Source organism: Bufo bufo, chromosome 2 (assembly GCF_905171765.1).
Source record: "Bufo bufo chromosome 2, aBufBuf1.1, whole genome shotgun sequence".
Lineage (NCBI taxonomy): Eukaryota > Metazoa > Chordata > Amphibia > Anura > Bufonidae > Bufo > Bufo bufo.
In genome coordinates, this window is record NC_053390.1 from 785,611,177 (window position 1) to 785,634,630 (window position 23,454).

At 43.6% G+C, this 23,454-nt stretch overlaps 1 protein-coding gene across 2 annotated transcripts in view; it reads right to left on the reverse strand.

The window, feature by feature from the left end:
- Positions 1 to 6,280: 6,280 nt before the first annotated feature.
- The window catches only part of GRK4 (G protein-coupled receptor kinase 4), a 191,639-nt gene continuing 174,465 nt past the window's right edge, over positions 6,281 to 23,454 (reverse strand). For both annotated transcript variants that reach the window (XM_040419179.1, XM_040419178.1), the window contains exons 12-16: positions 19,806 to 20,014; positions 17,650 to 17,787; positions 11,677 to 11,814; positions 11,438 to 11,569; positions 6,281 to 6,862 (exon numbers count right to left, since the gene is read on the reverse strand). In XM_040419179.1, coding sequence (XP_040275113.1) covers positions 6,809 to 6,862; positions 11,438 to 11,569; positions 11,677 to 11,814; positions 17,650 to 17,787; positions 19,806 to 20,014 — 671 coding nt within the window. In that variant the 3' untranslated portion in view covers positions 6,281 to 6,808. The remainder of the gene's footprint in view (positions 6,863 to 11,437; positions 11,570 to 11,676; positions 11,815 to 17,649; positions 17,788 to 19,805; positions 20,015 to 23,454) is intronic.

Consider the following 23,454-nt stretch of genomic DNA (forward strand, 5'->3'; position numbering starts at 1 on the left):
AAAAAACATTGCAGAAAACGGAGCAGGTTTTTTGATCCTTCCTATTCATTTCAATGTGAGATTCGGCTGTGATTCTTCCCCAAGACAGGGAATACTGTTTATTTTTAACTATTGAAATTAATTGGAGTCTGTAAGGCAGAAACGCACCAAAATAAGCACCAAAAACTCTGTTTGAACTGGCCCTTACCTTACAGTAATATAGAAGAAATCTAGTTCTGGAGATGTATGGGGCAGGGCCCTCCAATATAGTACCCAGACTATCAGCGCAGGTGGGAAAGTCCACGTTGATGCGCTTAGGCTGTGTTCACACAATGCATCCTAGTTGCAGCAGATTTTTCCGTAGTCTTCTGAAAAAATGGCAAACATGCTGCAGTTTTGCTGCTATTTTGGAAAACCGCACCACGGTCGCAACATGTGAGGGTTCCTAATGAGAACCCTCTTAGCAATGTAGCAGCAGTGGTTAAAGTCTCAATTAGGGCACGTTCACATGTAGTGGCGGAGGTGCAGTCAAAACTGTAATGCTCTTGTGTTTTTTACGGACGAACACGCATTTATTTAACAGGTGTCACCAAAAAAGCACATCAAAGCAGGATTGTGGTTTTAGCCACAAATCATCTGCTATGTGTGAGCCTACCCGTATCATTAGAAGGGGCTTTCACACATGTCATACTTAAAGGGGATGTCCCACATAAATCATTCCACAGTTTTTAAACCAGCACCTGGATCTGAGTATTTTTGTAATTGCATGTAGTTAAAGATTTTGTATAGCCAGAGTTATACAATGTTTATTCACCAGACATACAGCAACGTTTCAATTAGTGGGATCTTTCTCAAGCAAACAGTGATGACCATTTGCTTGAGAAAGATCCCACTGAGAGGATTGAAATGTTGTTGTACAGTATGTCTGGTGAATAAACATTTTTGTTACTTTTTCTACTTCTGGATGTGCCGTGGACTTTATCAATTTTTGTAAGTAAGGTGGGTGGATCACCCCCACAGCCGCTGGCACCCTACTACATACCAAAAATCTTTTGCTGCTTTTCTGCTGTGCTGCCCTTGTTTTGTATTTTACAGAGTTATACAATAAAATGTATCTGTGTAGCGCCACCTACTGTTTGTTTTTTTCTCATTTCTTTGTCCTGCTCTCTGAGAAGGCCGCACATGCTCAGTTTCACCCTTCAACTGCCTCCTGAGCTGTGATAGGGAGAGCTGAGACACGCCTCCTGAGCTGTGATAGGGAGAGCTGAGACACGCCTCCTGAGCTGTGATAGGGAGAGCATGGACACGCCTCCTGAGCTGTGATAGGGAGAGCTGAGATACGCCTCCTGAGCTGTGATAGGGAGAGCATGGACACGCCTCCTGAGCTGTGATAGGGAGAGCATGGACACGCCTCCTGAGCTGTGATAGGGAGAGCTGAGATACGCCTCCTGAGCTGTGATAGGGAGAGCATGGGCACGCCTCCTGAGCTGTGATAGGGAGAGCATGGACACGCCTCCTGAGCTGTGATAGGGAGAGCATGGACACGCCTCCTGAGCTGTGATAGGGAGAGCATGGACACGCCTCCTGAGCTGTGATAGGGAGCGCATGGACACGCCTCCTGAGCTGTGATAGGGAGAGCATAGACACGCCCCCTGAGCTCCAGCAGCAAAGACACACTCCCTTGAGCTTTCAGCTTGATCTAAATCTAGAAGAGCAAATAATGGGGAGATCTCTGGAACCATGTGAGGTACAGGGCTGGTTCTAGCTTTGTTGTTTGTTAGAAAGAGATTATCATGCACTAGTTGATGTCTGATTTAAATTTTTTACATTACTCATGGGATAACCCCTTTAATAGGGGTTGAACTGCTTCTGGGGATCTGCCAGGCCACCTGTACAGCAAAACTGCTACTATGGAGCCAGTGACGTGCCACCTTCTTCTGTTACCACAAGGAACTCCCGAAATCCCTTGAGAAATGATGTGGCCACCTGAGAACGTATTGAATGATGATTCTTCCTACCAATCCAAGAGGCACAGTAGATACAATCGTAATCCATGGCAGCAGCAGAAGGTTTGTTGGCAAGAATAGTCTACAACCATAACCAAGCAATGTGAGTCATACAAAAGTAACATGATAATGACTGTAGACACAAGTGGCTGTATGCCTTTAGTCATAGCAGACATTGTGGACATAAGAACCAGTGATCCATACAGTAGAGACCACAGTGCAGCTTAGTAACATCATCATTACTCAGATACCCCTTTTTTTGAAAAGTATTACTATGCAATGAATCAGGCATTCCAAATGAAGTATCATTACAATATACATGCAATACAAATATTGTTGTTGTTTTTTTTCTGTACATCACATTTTCCTCTCTGGTGGTACCCTCTGCTGTTTCTCCTTCTGGTCCACCTTCTCCTGTATTCCGAGGTGGACAAACATGCTCAGTAGCTTCCTCCGCACCAAGATCAGACACCTACTATTTATTCATTCTTCCTCCTCTTAGTGCTGGGCTAGCGATCTTGTTGTGAAGCAGCCCAAGACACCTTTCATTCATTCAGCCCTACGTTTAAATTCATAGAAATATAATATATCTATATCTCTCCCTAGACAGTGGAGAAGGAAATTGTGGGGGCATTACATATATGTATGCACGGGAAGAAGAGGTTAAAGAGGTTCTCCAGGAATTAAAAAAAATTAAAATACTTAAATATTACTTTATTATAAATATATTCACAAATACCTTTCATTATTTATAATGGCTCGTTTTGTCGGGGGAGCAATCAGGGGAAACAAAATGGCCGCTGTCTCATTAGTTCACACAAAACCTGTCCTGATCACACAGCAGGACAAGTTACTTTACAACACTGAGGTAAAGAGCTGCCTCATCCTCCTCTCTGCTTGTCAGGGATTATGATCCTGAATACAGATGATAAGAACTTTAGCTGAATCTCTGGGGAATTTAGTTCATGAGGAGACATGAAGTACAGAGAGGATGGACAGGACAAGCTGTGGTGATGTGTTGCTGTGGTAATTGAGACTGTAAACAAGTGCTGCTGCTCATTAGTCACACCTCACCCTCCTCTCATGTCTCCTCATCATCTCCATTGCCACAGAGATTCACCTTTATTCAGGATCATGATTCCTGACAAGCAGAGCAGAGAGGAGGATGAGGCAGCACTATGGCTCCTTGTGGTGAAGTAACTTGTCCTCCTGTGTGATTAGGACAGGTTCTGTGTGTACTGATAGGACATTTTATTTCTCCCTTATGATTGCTCCATAGACAAAACAAGCCATTCTAAGTAATGAAAGGCATTTGTGAATATATTTATTATAAAATAATATTTAAGTATTTTCATTTTTTTAAATTCCTGGAGAACGCCTTTAACAAGAGATAACTGCAATGGTTTCTGGGAGATTCAGGTGCTTGATTGTCTAATGTGAACTACTACCCACCCACAGAAAGGGAAGGAAGTCCTCCAGATAAGCAGATGAGGGAAAAATAGGGTTTTAAATTTGTGGGATTAACCCCTTCAACCATTGGCGTAAGTACCAGGGTAGCAGGCATGGAAGTTGCTGTGGGTCCCATCAACCAAGGGGGCCGGTTTCCACTCAGACATAAGGCGTAGTTTATGATAAAATGTATATAAAGTGCAGTGGAAAGTGTAATCGGACCGCATTCTAAGTTCTACTATGGCTACTCCTTCTGCTTGTAAAAAATGTCACCTTCTGGGTGACATTATTTTTTGCGATATTCTTGTGCTGTGACATCACTACGTTATTACTGTACTGTGACATTAGATATGCATTAGGGCGAGTTGGGACTGTATTGAGGCCCGCATGCAGCAATTGAATGGGTCCGTAACCTGGAAGGTGCGGTGTGGAACGGAGGCACGGAACTACTACAGACTACTTTCGCAGGGTTTCTGTCTGTGCCCCTGCACCTAAAAAAAAAAAATGTTTATTTTTTTGTGGTGCGGACGAATCACGGACCCATTCAAGTTGAATGGGTCTGGATCCGTCTGCGGCAGCCGCACAGATGTTGCCCGTGAATTGAGGACTGCAAATTGTGATCCTCAATGTATGGAACGGCTGTTTATTTACTTATATAGTGCTGACATATTCCATAGCGCTTTACAGACATTATCATCACATCCAGCGTTACAACATCACTGTATTGTGACAACATTGTCTATATTATCTCTGTACTGTGACATCATTGTTTATATTATCTCTGTACTGTGACATCACTGTCTGCACTATCCCTGTACTGTGACATCACTGAACATTTTTCCACTACTATTACATCACTGTGTACATTATCCCTGTACTGTGACATCACTGTGTACATTATCCCTGTACTGTGACATCACTGTGTACATTATCCCTGTACTGTGACATCACTGTGTATATTATCCCTGTACTGTCATCACTGTTTATTATCCCTGTACTGTGACATCACTGTGTACATTATCCCTCTACTGTGTCATCACTGTGTACATTATCCCTGTACTGTGACATCACTGTGTACATTATCCCTCTACTGTGTCATCACTGTGTACATTATCCCTGTACTGTGACATCACTGTGTACATTATCCCTCTACTGTGTCATCACTGTGTACATTATCCCTGTACTGTGACATCACTGTGTACATTATCCCTGTACTGTGACATCACTGTGTGCATTATCCCTCTACTGTGTCATCACTGTGTACATTATCCCTGTACTGTGACATCACTGTGTACATTATCCCTCTACTGTGTCATCACTGTGTACATTATCCCTGTACTGTGACATCACTGTGTACATTATCCTTGTACTGTGACATCACTGTGTACATTATCCCTGTACTGTGACATCACTGTGTTTATTATCCCTGTACTGTGACTTCACTGTGTACATTATCCCTCTACTGTGTCATCACTGTGTACATTATCCCTGTACTGTGACATCACTGTGTTCATTATCCTGTACTGTGTCATCACTGTGACATCACCCCTGTACTGTGACATCACTGTGTGCATTATCCTGCACTGTGTCATCACTGTGTTTATTATCTCTGTACTGTGACATCACTGTGTACATTATCCCTGTACTGTTACATCACTGTGTACATTATCCCTGTACTGTGACATCATTGTCTATATTATCTCTGTACTGTGACATCACTGAACATTTTTCCACTACTATTACATCACTGTGTACATTATCCCTGTACTGTGTCATCACTGTGTACATTATCCCTCTACTGTGTCATCACTGTGTTTATTATCTCTGTACTGTGACATCACTGTGTGCATTATCCCTGTTCTGTGACATCACTGTGTATATTATCCCTGTACTGTGACTTCACTGTATACATTATCCCTGTACTGTGACATCACTGTGTACATTATCTCTGTACTGTGACATCACTGTGTACATTATCCTGTACTGTGTACATTATCTCTGTACTGTGACATCACTGTGTACATTATCTCTGTACTGTGACATCACTGTGTACATTATCCTGTACTGTGTACATTATCTCTGTACTGTGACATCACTGTGTACATTATCTCTGTACTGTGACATCACTGTGTACATTATCCCTGTGCTGTGTCCTCACTGTGTACATTATCCCTCTACTGTGACATTCCTGTGTGCATTATCCTTGTACTGTTACATCACTAAATGCATTATCCCTCCACTCTAACATCACTGTGTACATTATCCCTGTACTGTGACATCACAGTGTACATTATACCTGTACTGTGTCATCACTGTGTACATTATCCCTGTGCTGTGTCATCACTGTGTACATTATTCCTCTACTGTGACATTCCTGTGTACATTATTCCTCTACCGTTACATTCCTGTGTGCATTATCCTTGTACTGTTACATCACTAAATGCATTATCCCTGTACTGTGACATCACTGTGTGCATTATCCCTGTACTATGACATCACTGTGCGCATTATCCCTCTACTGTGACATCACTGTGTACATTATCCCTGTACTATGACATCACTGTGTACATTATCCCTGTACTATGACATCACTGTGTGCCTTGTGCATTAGGGAGACCAATCATAGGCCTTTCTGAACATGTTTCTGAAAGTAGTCATGGTAGACTGGGGCCCCATTCCAAGTTTTGCTCTAGGTGTCCCATGGTTACTCATTACGCCCCTGCCTTTAATTTTAAAAAATGGACGACAAACAGAAAGAAAATAAAAATAAATGGCATTAAATGACTGGCAGCAAAAAAGTTAATGAAATGCATCGTTCTGCAACACGAACAACAATAAAAACATAAATAAAACAAAAATGGAAAGTTCTCCTTTAATCCACAAATATAGCTCAGAACCATACAAACAGTATAGACAAGTCCTTGCAGTGCTGCTGTCCACCCCCTCGCCCTGAGAGGCGGAGCTTAGTATGTGGCCCTTATTCACTGTGTCTGCCTATGTATGGGGTGGGGGCCCTGTCGCACTGTATGCAGTTAATGCCGCTAACACAGACTGCGGAATTAAATACTTTCAGTCATTCAAGATAACATGGTGTGCATATATTGGCATATTATATATGTATCATTAATATACATATGCACACGCAAACACACTATATGCATCGGAGTGGTACGAATATGGCCTTTTTTTTTGTACAATACACGTTGTGAAAATATACATCTTAACAGAATTCAAGTAGAAATGTACAAAATCTGTAAACTCATACAGAATTCTTTGTTTAATTTATAATACACCTTTACAGTTCATAGATACAATAAAATATTTGCAGTTTTAACGCTCTAGGATTTGATTTTTTTTGGCTATTGGACAGTGGTTCATGGTCTGGAGGCCTCTTCATCGTCATCACTGTAGGAGGATTTAAAGCAGACCTAGGAGGGGAAAACGGAAGCAGCGTTAGAGTCATCGTTTCATACAAAAAGTCAAATTCCCGCTAGGCGGCCACAATGTTTGATAATGGAGGATAACTTGAATCTGATTGAGGTTGAAGATTTGAATTGGGTATTGCTATTTTCTATGCAGGGGAGGAAGGGGTTAACAAGAGCTACGGTAATTGCAATCGATGCTGGGCCGCGCGGACTGGGAACTTAAAGTGGCCCTGGAAAAAACACTAAAAGTGGCCCCATTTTGTATTCGGGTCCAAATTGATGGAAGGCAGGGCCAAACAAGTAGGCGGGGACAGTAATACCATATTGCGGCACATTATACCACCCCCAACAGAGCCAAATACCACAGTCCATCACAAAATATGTCCCCAAAAACTTCCACTGGCCGGTTCCTTGGGCATCGGCCCACCGAGAAGTTTCCCTGTAAGGTCTATGGCCAATCCGCCCCTGATCCTGGGAGATGCAGGTGCTTGATGATAGTGATGAGCGAAGCGAGCTTCGGATGCTACATCCAAAGTCGCTTCGCTCAAAACTTCGGATTAATACTGTACAGAGATCCGTCTCCATACAGCATTAAAATGTATGGGCGCCAATGAGCCGAAGTTAGTTATTCGCGAAGCCGCTCATGATTTAGTTGTTTTTTAAAGTGGGAAAACCACTCTAAAACTCGGCTTTGGTTCCAACTGGTACCTCAGAGCCGAGGCTGAGTTCGGTTCCAAGTTGGCTTTCCACTTTAAAAAGCAAGTAGCAAAGTTATTCAAAAAAGTCTTGCGCGACTTGCGTGAGTAACTGACTTTGCCTCATTGGAGGCTGTACATTCTAAGGGCTCATTCACGCGACCGTGTGCTGCCCGTGTGGTCCGCAATGCACGTGCACTGACCGCGGGGCAGCCGCATGCGGATCGCGGACCCATTCACTTGAATGGGGTCCGCGATCCGTCCGTTCCGCAAAAAGATAGAACAAGTTCTATTTTTTTGCACAACGGAAGCACGGAACGGAACCCCACGGAAGCACTCTGTAGTACTTTCGTGGGGTTCCGTATCTCCGGATTTGCGGACACATTCAAGTAAATGGGTCCGCATCCGTGATGCAGAATGCACACAGATGGTGCCCCGTGTATTGTGGACCGCAATACGGCCACGGGAGCACTACGGCCGTGTGAATAAGCCCTAATACTGTACGGAGATGGATCACCGTACAGCATTAGGCTACATGCACACGACCGTATGTGTTTTGCAGTCCGCAAATTGTGGAGCCACAAAAAAAAATGGACGATATCCGTATGCTATCTGTTTTTTTTTTGCAAAAACATTGTAACAATGCCTAAAACGGACAAGAATAGGACATGTTCTATTTTTTTTTTTGCGGGGCTACGGAATGGACATACTGATGCGGACAGCACATTGAAATGAATGGGTCCGCATCCTAGCCGCAAAAAAAAACCACGGAATGGACACGGAAACAAACAACGTTCGTGTGCATGTAGCCTTAATCTGAAGCTTTGAGCGAAGCGACTTTGCATGTAGCATCTGAAGCGCGCTTCGCTCATCACTATTGGATGATGAGCTGCTGCCCACCCACAAAAAGGAAGAAAATCCTCCAGATATGTGAGTAAAAAAAATCTGTTTTCAATTTGTGGGATAACCCCTAATAGACCTGAGTGAAAATGTTTTATTAGAGGAAAATAAACTAAATTCACAAAACAATATTTCCACTTTTATATCAATGAACCCATTCTGTATAATTGTTGTAAATTGCACATTAATTCCCTAGTTTTCAAGATACAAAACCTTGTGGCCTCCATTCCCTAATGGTTGAGGTCGGGCGCAGCATCCATTGCGAAGAGTTGCATGAGGTCAAGCACACAGCAATGTAATCTCCACAGACAAGCCCAGCTAGTAGTATGGGTAGTACCGAAGAGCTGCTTTTTACGCCAGTCTTCGATTTTCCTTCTGCACCTCGTCATAAATGAGGAGAATCTATGGCAGTCCGTGCGCCTAGAGAGAAAAACGACTCCAGCCCCTGGTTGGAGTGGTTTTTCGCCAACATTTCCACCTGGAATATACGTTCGTAAATTTGCCTTCGACACACCTCTGTCCCGCCCAACTGTCGAACATAGTGTAAAACCAGCCGCGTGACTAAAAGGCAGTTGCGACTATTTTTGCGACTACGGCTACTTTCACACTTGCGTTGTTAATTCCGGTATTGAGATCCAGCAGAGGATCTCAATACCAGAATTAAGGCTACTTTCACACTAGAGTTCGGGTGTCCGCTCGTGCGCACCGTTTGAAGGGGCTCACGAGCGGCCCCGAACGCATCCGTCTGGCCCCAATGAATTCTCAGTGGAGGCGGATCCACTGAGAATGCATCCGCCTGTCAGCGCTCAGCCTCCGCTCCGCTCAGTGAGCGGACACCTGAACGCTGCTTGCAGCGTTCGGGTGTCCGCCTGGCCGTGCGGAGGCGAGCGGATCCGTCCAGACTTACAATGTAAGTCAATGGGGACAGATCCGCTTGAAGATGACACAATATGGCTCAATCTTCAAGCGGATCCGTTCCCCATTGACTTACAATGTAAAGTCTGAACGGATCCGCTCAGACAACTTTCACACTTAGAAAATTTTCTAAGTTTTAATGCAGACGCATCCGTTCTGAACGGATGCGAACGCCTGCATTATCGGAGCGGATCCGTCTGATGAAACATCAGACGGATCCGCTCCGAACGCTAGTGTGAAAGTAGCCTTAACCGATCTATTTGGATTTTGCAAATGAGGAAGCATCCGTTCTATTACAATGCGGTTCTGTGAAATCAAAACGAAAAAAAAAAAGGATACATTGAGAGTGAGTGGGTGACGGATCCGGTTTTTTAGGCTCCATAAAAAATGGATCCGTCACCATTGATTTACATTGTTTTCAGTGCCGGATCCGTATTTTTTTGTTTTTATGACCGGACACGAAACCCTAGCTCGCAGCAGTTTTGCGTCCGGTCACAAAACGGAATGCCGATGGAGCGGAAGACATCCTGATGTATCCTGAACGGATCTCTTTCCATTCAGAATACATGAGGACAAAACGAAAACGTTTTTTTCCGGTATTGAAATTCTCTGCCGGATCTCAATACCGGATAAAACAACGCAAGTGTGAAAGTAGCGTAAAATAGTTGGATGTCCCTTAATAAATGACTTCGAGGGTATCCATGTCCATACGTGACTGAAATGCTGTCGATTTACGGCAGCATTTCCCCTGGAAATGCCGATGATCAGCAAGGTGCTGGACCCACTCCGATCAGATACTGACGGCCTATCCTGAGGACTGGAAAACTCCTTTAAGACACAGTGGGCCACTGCCTCGTTAGACTGTAAGGCCTCTTTCACACGGCCGTTGCGGGAAAAGGTGCGGGTGCGTTGCGGGAACATGCACAAATTTTCCGCGCGAGTGCAAAACATTGTAATGCGTTTTGCACTCGCGTGAGAAAAAACGCGCATGTTTGGTACCCAAACCCGAACTTCTTCACAGAAGTTCGGGTTTGGGATCGGTGTTCTGTAGATTGTATTATTTTCCCTTATAACATGGTTATAAGGGAAAATAATAGCATTCTGAATACAGACTGCATAGTACAATAGGGCTGGAGGGGTTAAAAACAAATAAAAAATAATTAAACTCACCTTAATCCACTTGCTCGCGTAGCCGGCATCTCTTCTGTCTTCTTTTTTGCGGTGTGCAGGAACAGGACCTGTGGTGACGTCACTCCGGTCATCACATGAGCCATCACCATGGTAAAAGATCATGTGACGGACCATGTGATGACCGGAGTGACGTCACCACAGGTCCTTTTCCTGCATACAGCAAAAAAGAAGACAGAAGGAGATGCCGGCTGCGCGAGCAAGTGGATTAAGGTGAGTTTAATTTTTAATTTTTTTTTAACCCCTCCAGCGCTATTGTACTATGCATTCTGTATTCAGAATGCTATTATTTTCCCTTATAACCATGTTATAAGGGAAAATAATAATGATCGGGTCCCCATCCCGATAGTCTACTAGCAACCTTGCGTGAAAATCGCACCGCATCCGCACTTGCTTGCGGATGCTTGCGATTTTCATGCAACCCCATTCATTTCTATGGGGCCTGCGTTACGTGAAAAACGCACAAAGGGGAGCATGCTGCGATTTTCACGCAACGCACAAGTGATGCGTGAAAATCACCGCTCATGTGCACAGCCCCATAGAAATGAATGGGTCAGGATTCAGTGCGGGTGCAATGCGTTCAACTCACGCATCGCATCCGCGCGGAATACTCGCCCGTGTGAAAGAGGCCTAAGGTCTAATGTGCCCTCATCGTGTGTCTACTTGCCGGCTATGATACTCTACAACAAGCTGTGCATCTGTTGGACGTTATTAGTACAGGAGTTTAACCTCTGCATGTAAACAAGAATCCATTTACTTGCAGCAAGCAGAGATCCTAAGAGTGGTGAGAAAAAGTATACTGGGGATTAGAGGTGGGTTTGCAGTCAGAGGAAGGTAAGCAGGGCAGTGGAGGAGTCTCACTGCGCAGAAGGTGTCTCACCCCTCTTCTGAACAATCGATGGAAGAAGCTTCTCTTTGGTCTAATGTTCTGTTTGCTCACATCCAGGTCTGGCGACAAGCAGCCGTCTGTCTCATACACATTGATGTCTTTAAAGCACTCTGTTTCAATCATCTGCAAGAAGGAGGAAATTCAATTGCTAATTCAAGGTGCTGAATAACATCACGAGTCCCCTGCGGGTGAAGGCGCTGCCCTAGACACAGAGCCAAGCGAGGGCTTACCTCTTGCTGCCATGGAATGGAGACGCTGCCCGTCACAAATTTAGAGTAAAAGTCATCATCTGTGGTGTCCAGGTTCACTCCCTTCACGGTGGAGAACTGCTCGATGTCCAGCACGTCCTTACAATACACAGCACGCGGCTGCAGGAGAGAGAGCAGGGTGTGTGGGTGTATATACTGTGTATGTGTATATATACACAAATTTAAAGGGCATCTGTCAGCAGTTTTGTACCTATGACACTGGCTGACCTGTTACATGTGCACTTGGCAGCTGAAGACATCTGTGTTGGTCCCATGTTCATATGTGCCCGCATTCTTAAGAAAAATTGTGTTTTAATATATGCAAATGAGCCTCTAGGAGCAACGGGGGCGTTGCCATTACTCCTAGAGTCTCAGCTCTCTCTGCAACTGCTGCGCCCTCTGCCATTTGATTGACTTTAGGAGAAGTCAGGGCCAGGTGTGATCATGTTTTCATTACCTGGCCCTGTCAATCAAAATGGAGAGGGCGCAGCAGTTGCAGAGAGAGCAGAGCCTCTAGGAGTAATGGCAACGCCCCCGTTGCTCCTAGAGGCTCATTTGCATATGTTAAAACTTAATTTTACTCAACAATCAGGACACATATGAACATGGGACCAACACAGTTGTCTTCAGCTGCCAAGTGCACATGTAACAGGTCAGCCATTTTCATAAGTACAAATCTGCTGACAGATGCACTTTAACCACCTCCGGACCGCTGTACGCACAGACGCGTCCTGGAGGTGGTTGATTCATTCCGCCTGGACGCATATACGCGTCATCTCGCGAGACGCGAGATTTCCTGCGAGCGCGCGCTCACAGGAACGGAAGGTAAGAGAGTTGATCTCCAGCCTGCCAGCGGCGATCGTTCGCTGGCAGGCTGGAGATGTGTTTTTTTTAACCCCTAACAGGTATATTAGACGCTGTTTTGATAACAGCGTCTAATATACCTGCTACCTGGTCCTCTGGTGGTCCCCTTTGTTTGGATCGACCACCAGAGGACACAGGTAGCTCAGTAAAGTAGCACCAAGCACCACTACACTACACTACACCCCCCCCCCCCCCCCGTCACTTATTAACCCCTTATTAGCCCCTGATCACCCCATATAGACTCCCTGATCACCCCCCTGTCATTGATTTCCCCCCTGTCATTGATCACCCCCCTGTCATTGATCACCCCCCTGTAAAGCTCCATTCAGACGTCCGCATGATTTTTACGGATCCACTGATAGATGGATCGGATCCGCAAAACGCATCCGGACGTCTGAATGAAGCCTTACAGGGGCGTGATCAATGACTGTGGTTATCACCCCATATAGACTCCCTGATCACCCCCCTGTCATTGATTACACCCCTGTCATTGATCACACCCCTGTAAAGCTCCATTCAGATGTCCGCATGATTTTTACGGATCCACTGATAGATGGATCGGATCCGCAAAACGCATCCGGACGTCTGAATGAAGCCTTACAGGGGCGTGATCAATGACTGTGGTGATCACCCTATATAGACTCCCTGATCACCCCCCTGTCATTGATTACCCCCCTGTCATTGATTACCCCCCTGTAAAGCTCCATTCAGACGTCCGCATGATTTTTACGGATCCACTGATAGATGGATCGGATCCGCAAAACGCATCCGGACGTCTGAATGAAGCCTTACAGGGGCATGATCAATGACTGTGGTGATCACCCCATATAGACTCCCTGATCACCCCCCTGTCATTGATCACCCCCCCTGTCATTGATCACCCCCCCTGTCATTGATCACCCCCCTGTCATTGATCACCCCTCTGTAAGGCTCCATTCAGACATTTTTTTGGCCCAAGTTAGCGGAATTATTATTATTTTTTTTACAAAGTCTCATATTCCACTAACTTGTGTCAAAAAATAAAATCTCACATGAACTCCCCATACCCCTCACGGAATCCAAATGCGTAAAATTTTTTAGACATTTATATTCCAGACTTCTTCTCACGCTTTAGGGCCCCTAGAATGCCAGGGCAGTATAAATACCCCACATGTGACCCCATTTCGGAAAGAAGACACCCCCAGGTATTCCGTGAGGGGCATATTGAGTCCATGAAAGATTGAAATTTTTGTCCCAAGTTAGCGGAACGGGAGACTTTGTGAGAAAAAAATTAAAAATATCAATTTCCGCTAACTTGTGCCAAAAAAAAAAAATTTTGATGAACTCGCCATGCCCCTCATTGAATACCTTGGGGTGTCTTCTTTCCAAAATGGGGTCACATGTGGGGTATTTATACTGCCCTGGCATTCTAGGGGCCCCAAAGCGTGAGAAGAAGTCTGGTATCCAAATGTCTAAAAATGCCCTCCTAAAAGGAATTTGGGCCCCTTTGCGCATCTAGGCTGCAAAAAAGTGTCACACATCTGGTATCGCCGTACTCAGGAGAAGTTGGGGAATGTGTTTTGGGGTGTCATTTTACATATACCCATGCTGGGTGAGAGAAATATCTTGGTCAAATGCCAACTTTGTATAAAAAAATGGGAAAAGTTGTCTTTTGTCAAGATATTTCTCTCACCCAGCAAGGGTATATGTAAAATGACACCCCAAAACACATTCCCCAACTTCTCCTGAATACGGCGATACCAGATGTGTGACACTTTTTTGCAGCCTAGGTGGGCAAAGGGGCCCATATTCCAAAGAGCACCTTTAGGATTTCACAGGTCATTTACCTACTTACCACACATTAGGGCCCCTGGAAAATGCCAGGGCAGTATAACTACCCCACAAGTGACCCCATTTTGGAAAGAAGACACCCCAAGGTATTTCGTGAGGGGCATGGCGAGTTCCTAGAATTTTTTATTTTTTGTCACAAGTTAGTGGAAAATGCTGATTTTTTTTTTTTTTTTCATACAAAGTCTCATATTCCACTAACTTGTGACAAAAAATAAAAACTTCCATGAACTCACTATGCCCATCAGCGAATACCTTGGGGTCTCTTCTTTCCAAAATGGGGTCACTTGTGGGGTAGTTATACTGCCCTGGCATTCTAGGGGCCCAAATGTGTGGTAAGGAGTTTGAAATCAAATTCTGTAAAAAATGATCTGTGAAATCCGAAAGGTGCTCTTTGGAATATGGGCCCCTTTGCCCACCTAGGCTGCAAAAAAGTGTCACACATCTGGTATCTCCGTACTCAGGAGAAGTTGGGGAATGTGTTTTGGGGTGTCATTTTACATATACCCATGCTGGGTGAGAGAAATATCTTGGCAAAAGACAACTTTTCCCATTTTTTTATACAAAGTTGGCATTTGACCAAGATATTTAGGGTGTCTACTTTCCGAAATGGGGTCATTTGTGGGGTGTTTGTACTGTCTGGCCATTGTAGAACCTCAGGAAACATGACAGGTGCTCAGAAAGTCAGAGCTGCTTCAAAAAGCGGAAATTCACATTTTTGTACCATAGTTTGTAAACGCTATAACTTTTACCCAAACCATTTTTTTTTTACCCAAACATTTTTTTTTTATCAAAGACATGTAGAACAATAAATTTAGAGCAAAATTTATATATGGATGTCGTTTTTTTTGCAAAATTTTACAACTGAAAGTGAAAAATGTCATTTTTTTGCAAAAAAATCGTTAAATTTCGATTAATAACAAAAAAAGTAAAAATGTCAGCAGCAATGAAATACCACCAAATGAAAGCTCTATTAGTGAGAAGAAAAGGAGGTAAAATTCATTTGGGTGGTAAGTTGCATGACCGAGCAATAAACGGTGAAAGTAGTGTAGGTCAGAAGTGTAAAAAGTGGCCTGGTCTTTCAGGGTGTTTAAGCACTGGGGGCTGGGGTGGTTAAAGGGGGGTTCCATTGGTTAAATACTCATGACCTCTCCTCAAGATAGATTATCAATAGCTGATCAGTGGGGGTCTGAATCCCACTGATCAATCAGCATCTCCATGGTATGCAAAGCACAGTGCCGTACATTGTACAGTGGCTGTGCTTGGTATTGCAGGGCCAACCCATTCACTTCAATGGGACTTAGCCGCAGAAAGGCCATGTGACCTATAAATGTGATGTCCCAGGCCTAGGAAGAGGATGATCGGTGGGGATACCAGGAGTTGGACCCCCTTCAGTCTCAGATTGATGACATCATAAGGATAGGTTATTTTTATTAAAGTCCCAGAAAACCCCTTTAACATAGTTTCAGCATTGCTTACTGGGGAGATTCATAGTACAACTAAAGGGGAGAATCCCTGTGTTTTTTTTTTTTTTTTAATAAGCAAATTTATTAATGATTTTATAACTGACAAAGAAAACAGGATACCAGTAAGAAATTAAGAAAGTCAGCATGTACAGTTCATAGGAAAGGACAATGAATATGAATGCTGAAAACTGATAATGTTTCGTTCACATCTGCGCTGCAGGATCCGTCAGATTACGTCAAAAAATTTCAGCCTTTGCGCAGTATGCTGGGCTATTTTGTCTGGTAGAATGATAGACACCATCAAAAGAACCTGACGGATCCTGTTATTGTGTGAGGAGTCCAACTGGATACCATGGGTGTCCGTCATGTTGGACATATCTTTGGCTTCTATTCGTTTTATTTTTTTTCTCGGTTCCCATGACGGATCCGAAGAACGAAATGAGTTCTCCAGGATTTAAGAAAATGAAAGTACTTAAATGTTACTTTATTACAAATATATTCCCAAATACCTTTCATTAGTTATAATGGCTTGTTTTGCCTGGGGAGCAATTATCAGGGGAAATAAAATGGCCGCCGTCCTATTAGTAGCCACATAACTGGTCCTAATCACACAGGAGGACAAGTTAATTCACTACACTGAGATAAAGAGCTGCCTCATCCTCCTCTCTGCGCTGCTTGTTAGGGATTCTGATCCTGAATACAGATGATAAGATCTTCAGCTAAATCTCTGTAGGAATGGAGTCCATGAGGAGACATGAAGTACAGAGAGGACGGACAGGACAGACTGTGGTAATGGAGACTGCATACAAGAGCTGCTGCTTATCAGCCACATCCCATTTATATTAAAGTAATATAAGTATATTCATTTTCTCAATTCCCAGAGAACCCCTTTAAGGAAAGGATAGTGGGACGTCTATGTGATTGCAGGCGATGGTAGTGGTGGAATTGATCCATTCGTCTCATACTTTGTGAAATTTACTTTCTTTATTCCTTATAAACCCATTTCATAAAGTTTAATGAGAAATTCACTGCCTACATCCAGCCCAATAAGCATGGTGCCTCATTCGAGTTATGGACTTGCACTCCTGGATAAGGTCTTCACTAGTGTTGAGCGAACTTCTGTTTTCAAGTTCGGTGTACAAGGTTCGGGATATCTAAGACTTCCGTTATGGATTCCGCTAAGTCACGGTCCGTGGTAGCGGAATCCATAACGGAATTCTTAGATAACCCGAACCTTGTACGCCGAACTTGAAAACACAAGTTTGCTCATCCCTAGTCTTCATATATGAAAGGTCTTTCTGCATGAGAGGGATACTCATCAGATAACATTAGATACAGGCAAAGCTTGGGATCATTGGGAACGGATACTTCTATATGGTCATTAAGAACCTTGAGAACATGCATCTAGTACCCATGGATTGTGGGACAGGTCCACAGGAGATTGGAAAAGGAAGCTGACACTTTTGGGTATAGAATAGGAAAGTCAGGGCAGAATCTATGAGGAGGTGCAGTATGCTCGAGTCTATGGGGAATGTAGAATTGGGTCATATTAGAAGAATTAGGCGAGACCAGTTTAGGGGTGTCTAGTGCCAGGGATAATTCTTCAACCCTTCATGACCAAAATCGAATCCCTACATTGATATTATAATGAGTCCCCGAGCGCTGAACTTGTTTCTCTGCTTGGGGTGGAGAAGATTGGAAAATAGAAATCACTGGGAATTGATCTTGTATGATGTGTTTCAGTTAAAAATAAAATAGGTAGAAATTTTGAGTCTCTTTATAAAAAAAAAAAGCTTACATCAGGAACGAATGGAGGCTCCAGCATATTGGCTTCCAGACGTTTGAAGTTGACGTTCCTGAATATCGTGTGCTGTTTGACACCTGCAGCTCCATCGCCTTTGCAGCCAAGCCGCTGTTTGGGGTCCTTTGCGAGTAACTGTATTGAGAAAGAAGCCATTTTATGATTACATAAAGACATGACAGATCTTCTCTGGAGTATGGACATTTGTCCCTATTGCTACTATACAAAGCCATCGACTCCCTACTTTATTGCAGTTTGAAGGGTTAACTTGCACTGTGACTTATGACAATTGTTTACACATACATGATTTCATCTTGTTGAACTGGGTTTTGGAGGGAAAAGACCAGACAGTGACCTTTTGACTGTCTGGTTCAGTGCTGTCTCGATTGCTGCGTACATCTCAAAACTGCTCATTTCCATTGGCTTGTACTGAGGCTTAAAATAAGTTCTTCTCCAGCTTCACCCCGCCAACTAGAAGGTTTTAGTTCTGTTAGAAATTGTATAAAAGTGGAGCGGTCCGAGCCCATAGTCATCTGCAGATGGTGACCAGTGTTTAGTAGGAGAGACTCTGCCAGACTGCATGAGTGACCAGAAGAAGACACTGTACTTTCACATTAGCGTTTTTCTTTTCCGGCATAGAGTTCCGTCACAGGGGTTCTATACCGGAAAAGAACTGATCAGGCATATCCCCATGCATTCAGAATGGAGAGCAATCCGTTCAGGATGTCTTCAGTTCAGTCTTTTTGACTGATCAGGCATAAGAGAAAACCGTTGATACGGTATTATCTCCGGCTAAATAAACGGAAGACTTGCCTGAATGCCGGATCCGGCATTTTTTTCCATAGGAATGTATTAGTGCCGGATCCGGCATTCAAAATACCGGAATGCGCAGACCCCAAAAAAAAGGTGAAAAAAATAAATGCCGTATCCGGCTTGATCCGTTTTGCTGGATGACACCGGAAAGACGGATCCGGCATTTCAATGCATTGTTTTTGACTGATCAGACATTTTTAAGACTGATCATGATCCTGATCAGTCTTACTAATGCCATCAGTTGGCATACGTTTTGCCGGATCCGGCAGGCAGTTCCGTTGATGGAACTGCTAGCCGGATCTCTATGACGCAAGTGTGAAAGTAGCCTAAGACTGGGATACTCTGCCACAGACCCTGACTCGCCAGCCCTTTGACCAGGAAGCCATCTGGATGACTGAGCCAAGGACCCTGGGCCACCAGCCCTTTGGCCAGAGTACCAACCTTCTAAGAAAGAGAAGGACATCTAGCTCAGGCCTTTTCTCAGTACGAGTCTTCTGCCAGGGAGGAGACTGGAGAAGCCAGCTAAATGCATTGCCTGTATTGTTTTGCACTTGAGTTCCTCCAGTAAAGAAGCACTCTGGTTGACTGCAAACCTTGACTCTCTGGACTTTTTTCCCATTGGGGTGCACCACACCTAACCATTCCCCCAGAGTGCAGCAACACATGGTGACACCTCGACAATGTCTGGAGGACTAGGAAGAAACCCACTTGCTGTCAGGTCCTCCTACAGACTGTCACTTCTATTCCAACAGGTCATCCCAGTAGTGGGACACCGCTGTGGATAAAATGTACTACGCAGACAAGCCCCCCCATATTTAATACTGTAGAACGGACCCTTAGAATCACTCACTCCAAGGGGCTTAATGCCCCACAGTTGACATTGACAATTGCGTCATATTCTTCTGGAGATCTAAGGTATACAGCTTAGAGAAAAAAAAAAAGAGAAAACTATAATCCAAAACTCCTAAAGACACTCGTTTTGCTGGAACTGACACACCTAGATGTTGTAACATCCATTATAGTGAGGTTTCAAGAGTGGCTTATCTTGTATCCTGCCAGTGTGCTTAAATATGGATGAAGAGCCATTACAAGACCCGGCAGCTCACTGAATAAACCATTAGTTATAAAAGATGCAAGGAATCTTGGCATTTACATGGCACGGCACAAAGTGAATTATTAAAAATTATCAAAGCTTCAGCGTTAGGTGGATGTCAGAGATCAAGTAGGTTTAACCCCTTGATGCTCACTCGTGAAGAGAAGGTATCTGATTCTGAAGTTTCATTGTTGTGCAGCAAACGGGAAATTTAATGCAAGATGTTCTTACTTCCATGTGTACCCACCATCCTGCAGATAGCTTTGGCATCCTCTGAAAACTTCTCGGAATACTCCTCTTCATCTTCCTTCACCCGTCTGTCCACCTCATCCCGCTTCACCTTCTCCTTTCTTTTCCTGAAGGGCGATTGACCTTGGATCATTTCATAAATAAGGCAGCCGAGCCCCCACCAGTCAGGGCTGAATGTGTAGCTTTCGTTGTTGATGACTTCAGGTGCTGGAGAAGAAGCCCATTGTCAAGAAACAGAATTGGATTCATCGCTTTTTTTTTTTCCAGCCCAAACATTACATTTTTAAAGGGAATCTGTCATAACGATTTAGACTATGATCTGCAGTAAGGCACATAAGTAGTGTTGAGCGAACTTCTGTTTTAAGTTCGGCGTCTAAAGTTCGGCTTCCGGTTAGCGGAGAATCCCGATATGGATTCCGAATTCCGTTGTGGTCCGTGGTAGCGGAATCAATAATTGGCCAGTATTGATTCCGCTAGCACAGACCACAACGGAATTCGGATTCCATATCGGGATTCTCCGCTAACCGGAAGCCGAACTTTAGACGCCGAACTTAAAACAGAAGTTCGCTCAACACTACACATAAGGCGTCCAGATCGACATTTTTTTAAATTTTCTTATTGCCGCCCATTCCCTCGCTGTCAGCAGTCAAAGCTGCTCTGAAAAACACAGTCAGGACTGCTGTGCTGCAGTAAAATAATGGAGAGGACTCGTGTGCGCAACAGTCCTGACAATGTATTTTAGTGCAGCTTTAAACCCTGACAGGGGGCAATAGGAAACTTAAAAATAGTGGACTCCATACTGTAGTACTACTTATGTATAAATGCAGATAATAGCCCACGATCATGGGGACAGATTCCATTTACGGTAATTCAATTATTTTTCAAGGCTGTTGACATAATTTCATAATGATCATGGCTACAACTCATCTTGCACTGATCCTGTGTAGCAGCCTGTATTGTACTCCAGAGCTGCATTGACACTCTGCCAGCTGTTACTGGAAACCATCAACAAGTTTGTTGCTAGACGCGCCCCTAAGGACTTAGCGGATCTCCTGTAATGCAACGCACCTGTTGAAATTCCAGAGTAGAAAACCTCTGAATTTACACTTCAGAGAATGCACATTGCCAAAATAAGATTTCTACAACCACAAAACAGGATAAGAGGCCGTAATTCTGTCCACATGTCATGGTGCTACCCGGATGCCCTTATATGATGTCAGGTCCTTATAATATAGGATATCATCACAGTAATATTCATGGCTTTGTCCTAACAGGATATGATGTCATAATTATACTGGGATGTCCTAAACTCACGTCATATTATTCCGATATGTTATATATGTCCCGATACAATGTCATGCCCTGATTTGATGCCGTAGTTACTGTACAATATGTCCTGATATGAGTTCATGTTCTTAAAATATATGATTTCTTAGATATATGATCTCATCATTATGTACTGATAGCATAACTATGACATCATTAGGACATGACATGAGGTCACGTCACGTTTGATCTTTTATAATTATGTTGTGATGTCACAATTATATCTGGCATTATGTCATGTCCAGGGGCGGAGCTAAAGGCTTAAGAGTTCAGCTTGGGCCCCCTTCCCTCAGTGCTTTTTGGCCAGGGCCTGAGGCAAAAATTGAAATGGCACCACCACCCCCCCCCCCCTTCCCCCATGCCAAATTCTTGACCTAACCCCTTCCCTCCAGCCAGAGGTGTACCGTGACAGCATGCACTTTCTATAATACCGGTGTCTTCTTATGCGGCACAAGGGTCTTTGGGCCCCCTCAGGATCCTGAGCCCGGTAGCTGCACCCCCTATAGATACGCCCCTGGTCATGTTCTTAAAGGGGTCAACAAGCTTGGTGACTTTTATTTTAACAGACCCTGCACCATGCTGTAGCCATTGCAAATTTGCATGTCATTGATGGGTCTCGGGCCCCTTGGGGACACACCACTGCTAAGGCCAGTCATTGATCCTGTCTTTAAGGAGGTTTACAGGACAGGGACTGAAAGACCATTGAAGAGAGCTAGAATGGAGCGGTGGGGAGCAGGAGTATGAGTTTTTCAACAAGTACTCCTTTTTCAAAAATGTATTCCAGGGACACTGAATCCTCTTATAAACTTCTTTTTAATTCCACCATTCACGGTACAAATCACACCAAATGTTAGAATAAATCTAAAGATAAATAAAACCTGAGTCCATTTGCTTTAGGCTACATGCACACGAACATTGTTTGTTTCTGTGTCCGTTTTTTTTTTAGGATAGGATACGGACCAATTCATTTCAAAGGGTCTGCAAAAAAAGCGGACAAGCACACCGTGTCCTATCCGCCTCAGTATGTCCGTTCCGTAGCCCCGCAAAAAAAATAGAACATGTCCTATTCTTGTCCGTTTTAGGCATTGTTACAATGGATCGGCAAAAAAAAAAAAACGGATGGCATACGGATGTCATCCGTTTTTTTTTTTTGCGGATCCGCAATTTGCGGACCGCAAAATACATACGGTTGTGTGCATGTAGCCTTATCAAAACTTCTTTCCAGGATTGCCGCGTCATCATGCATTCACATCCATGTGCATTCAGCCGTCGTTCCTTCTCTGAGCATAGGCGAGTGTAGGAGCAGGATACCGCACCTCACCAAGCAATGTTTTGGGGGAACGCCCCCTTTTTCAAGTGTATGCCCATACGCTTTTACGGTTTTATTTATCTTTATATTTATTCTCACATTTGGTGGAATTAAAATGACGTTTATAAGAGTATTCAGTACACATTTGAAAGAGCGGAACTCATGGAATGGCGGATTTCCAGTGTATAGGGGAATAAGCCACTACTGTTTATCCTGATTTTTTCAAGAAGTACAACACGATGTAGTGGTCTAAGAAAAAAAAAAAAAAGGTCCGTGAAGCTACACAAGGACTCCATTAAAATTGACACTGAGAAAGGAGCTAAGAAGGCTCCAAATGCGTCTGTTCTAAATGTATTATTCACATTGGACTGTGAAGGTTCTCATTTATACAGGTCATGGTATATCTGTAAAGAATCAATATAATGACCTCTGACCCCATGCTGGGTATAATTACCAGATGTTGATTCAGTTACATATTTATTCCCAGAGAATTCTTGTACAGTCACTCAGAATTGAGAAAGCTCGCTGGAAGAACGAGTGAAACGTTTTCAAGAAATCTACAGTACGTCCAGTTGCCTTGATTTATTCTTTACAGATATTCACATTGGAGCTTTTTTTGTTTGTTTTTTGTTTTAGGAACAACTGCACATTCAAGAATCTGCGGACAATTGAGAGAGAGCAGATCTGCTAACTGATCTAACTGCATTCCTATGTACTGAAGAATAGCCACCACACCGGATAGCCGATCTACCAGCGCAATAGACTATACATGGCAATTGCTTATGAGTCGACCAACATACAGTTGCAATAAAAGTATGTGAACCCTTTGGAATGATATGGATTTCTGCACAAATTGGTCATAAAATGTGATCTGATCTTCATCTAAGTCACAACAATAGACAATCACAGTCTGCTTAAACTAATAACACACAAAGAATTAAATGTTACCATGTTTTTATTGAACACACCATGTAAACGTTCACAGTGCAGGTGGAAAAAGTATGTGAACCAG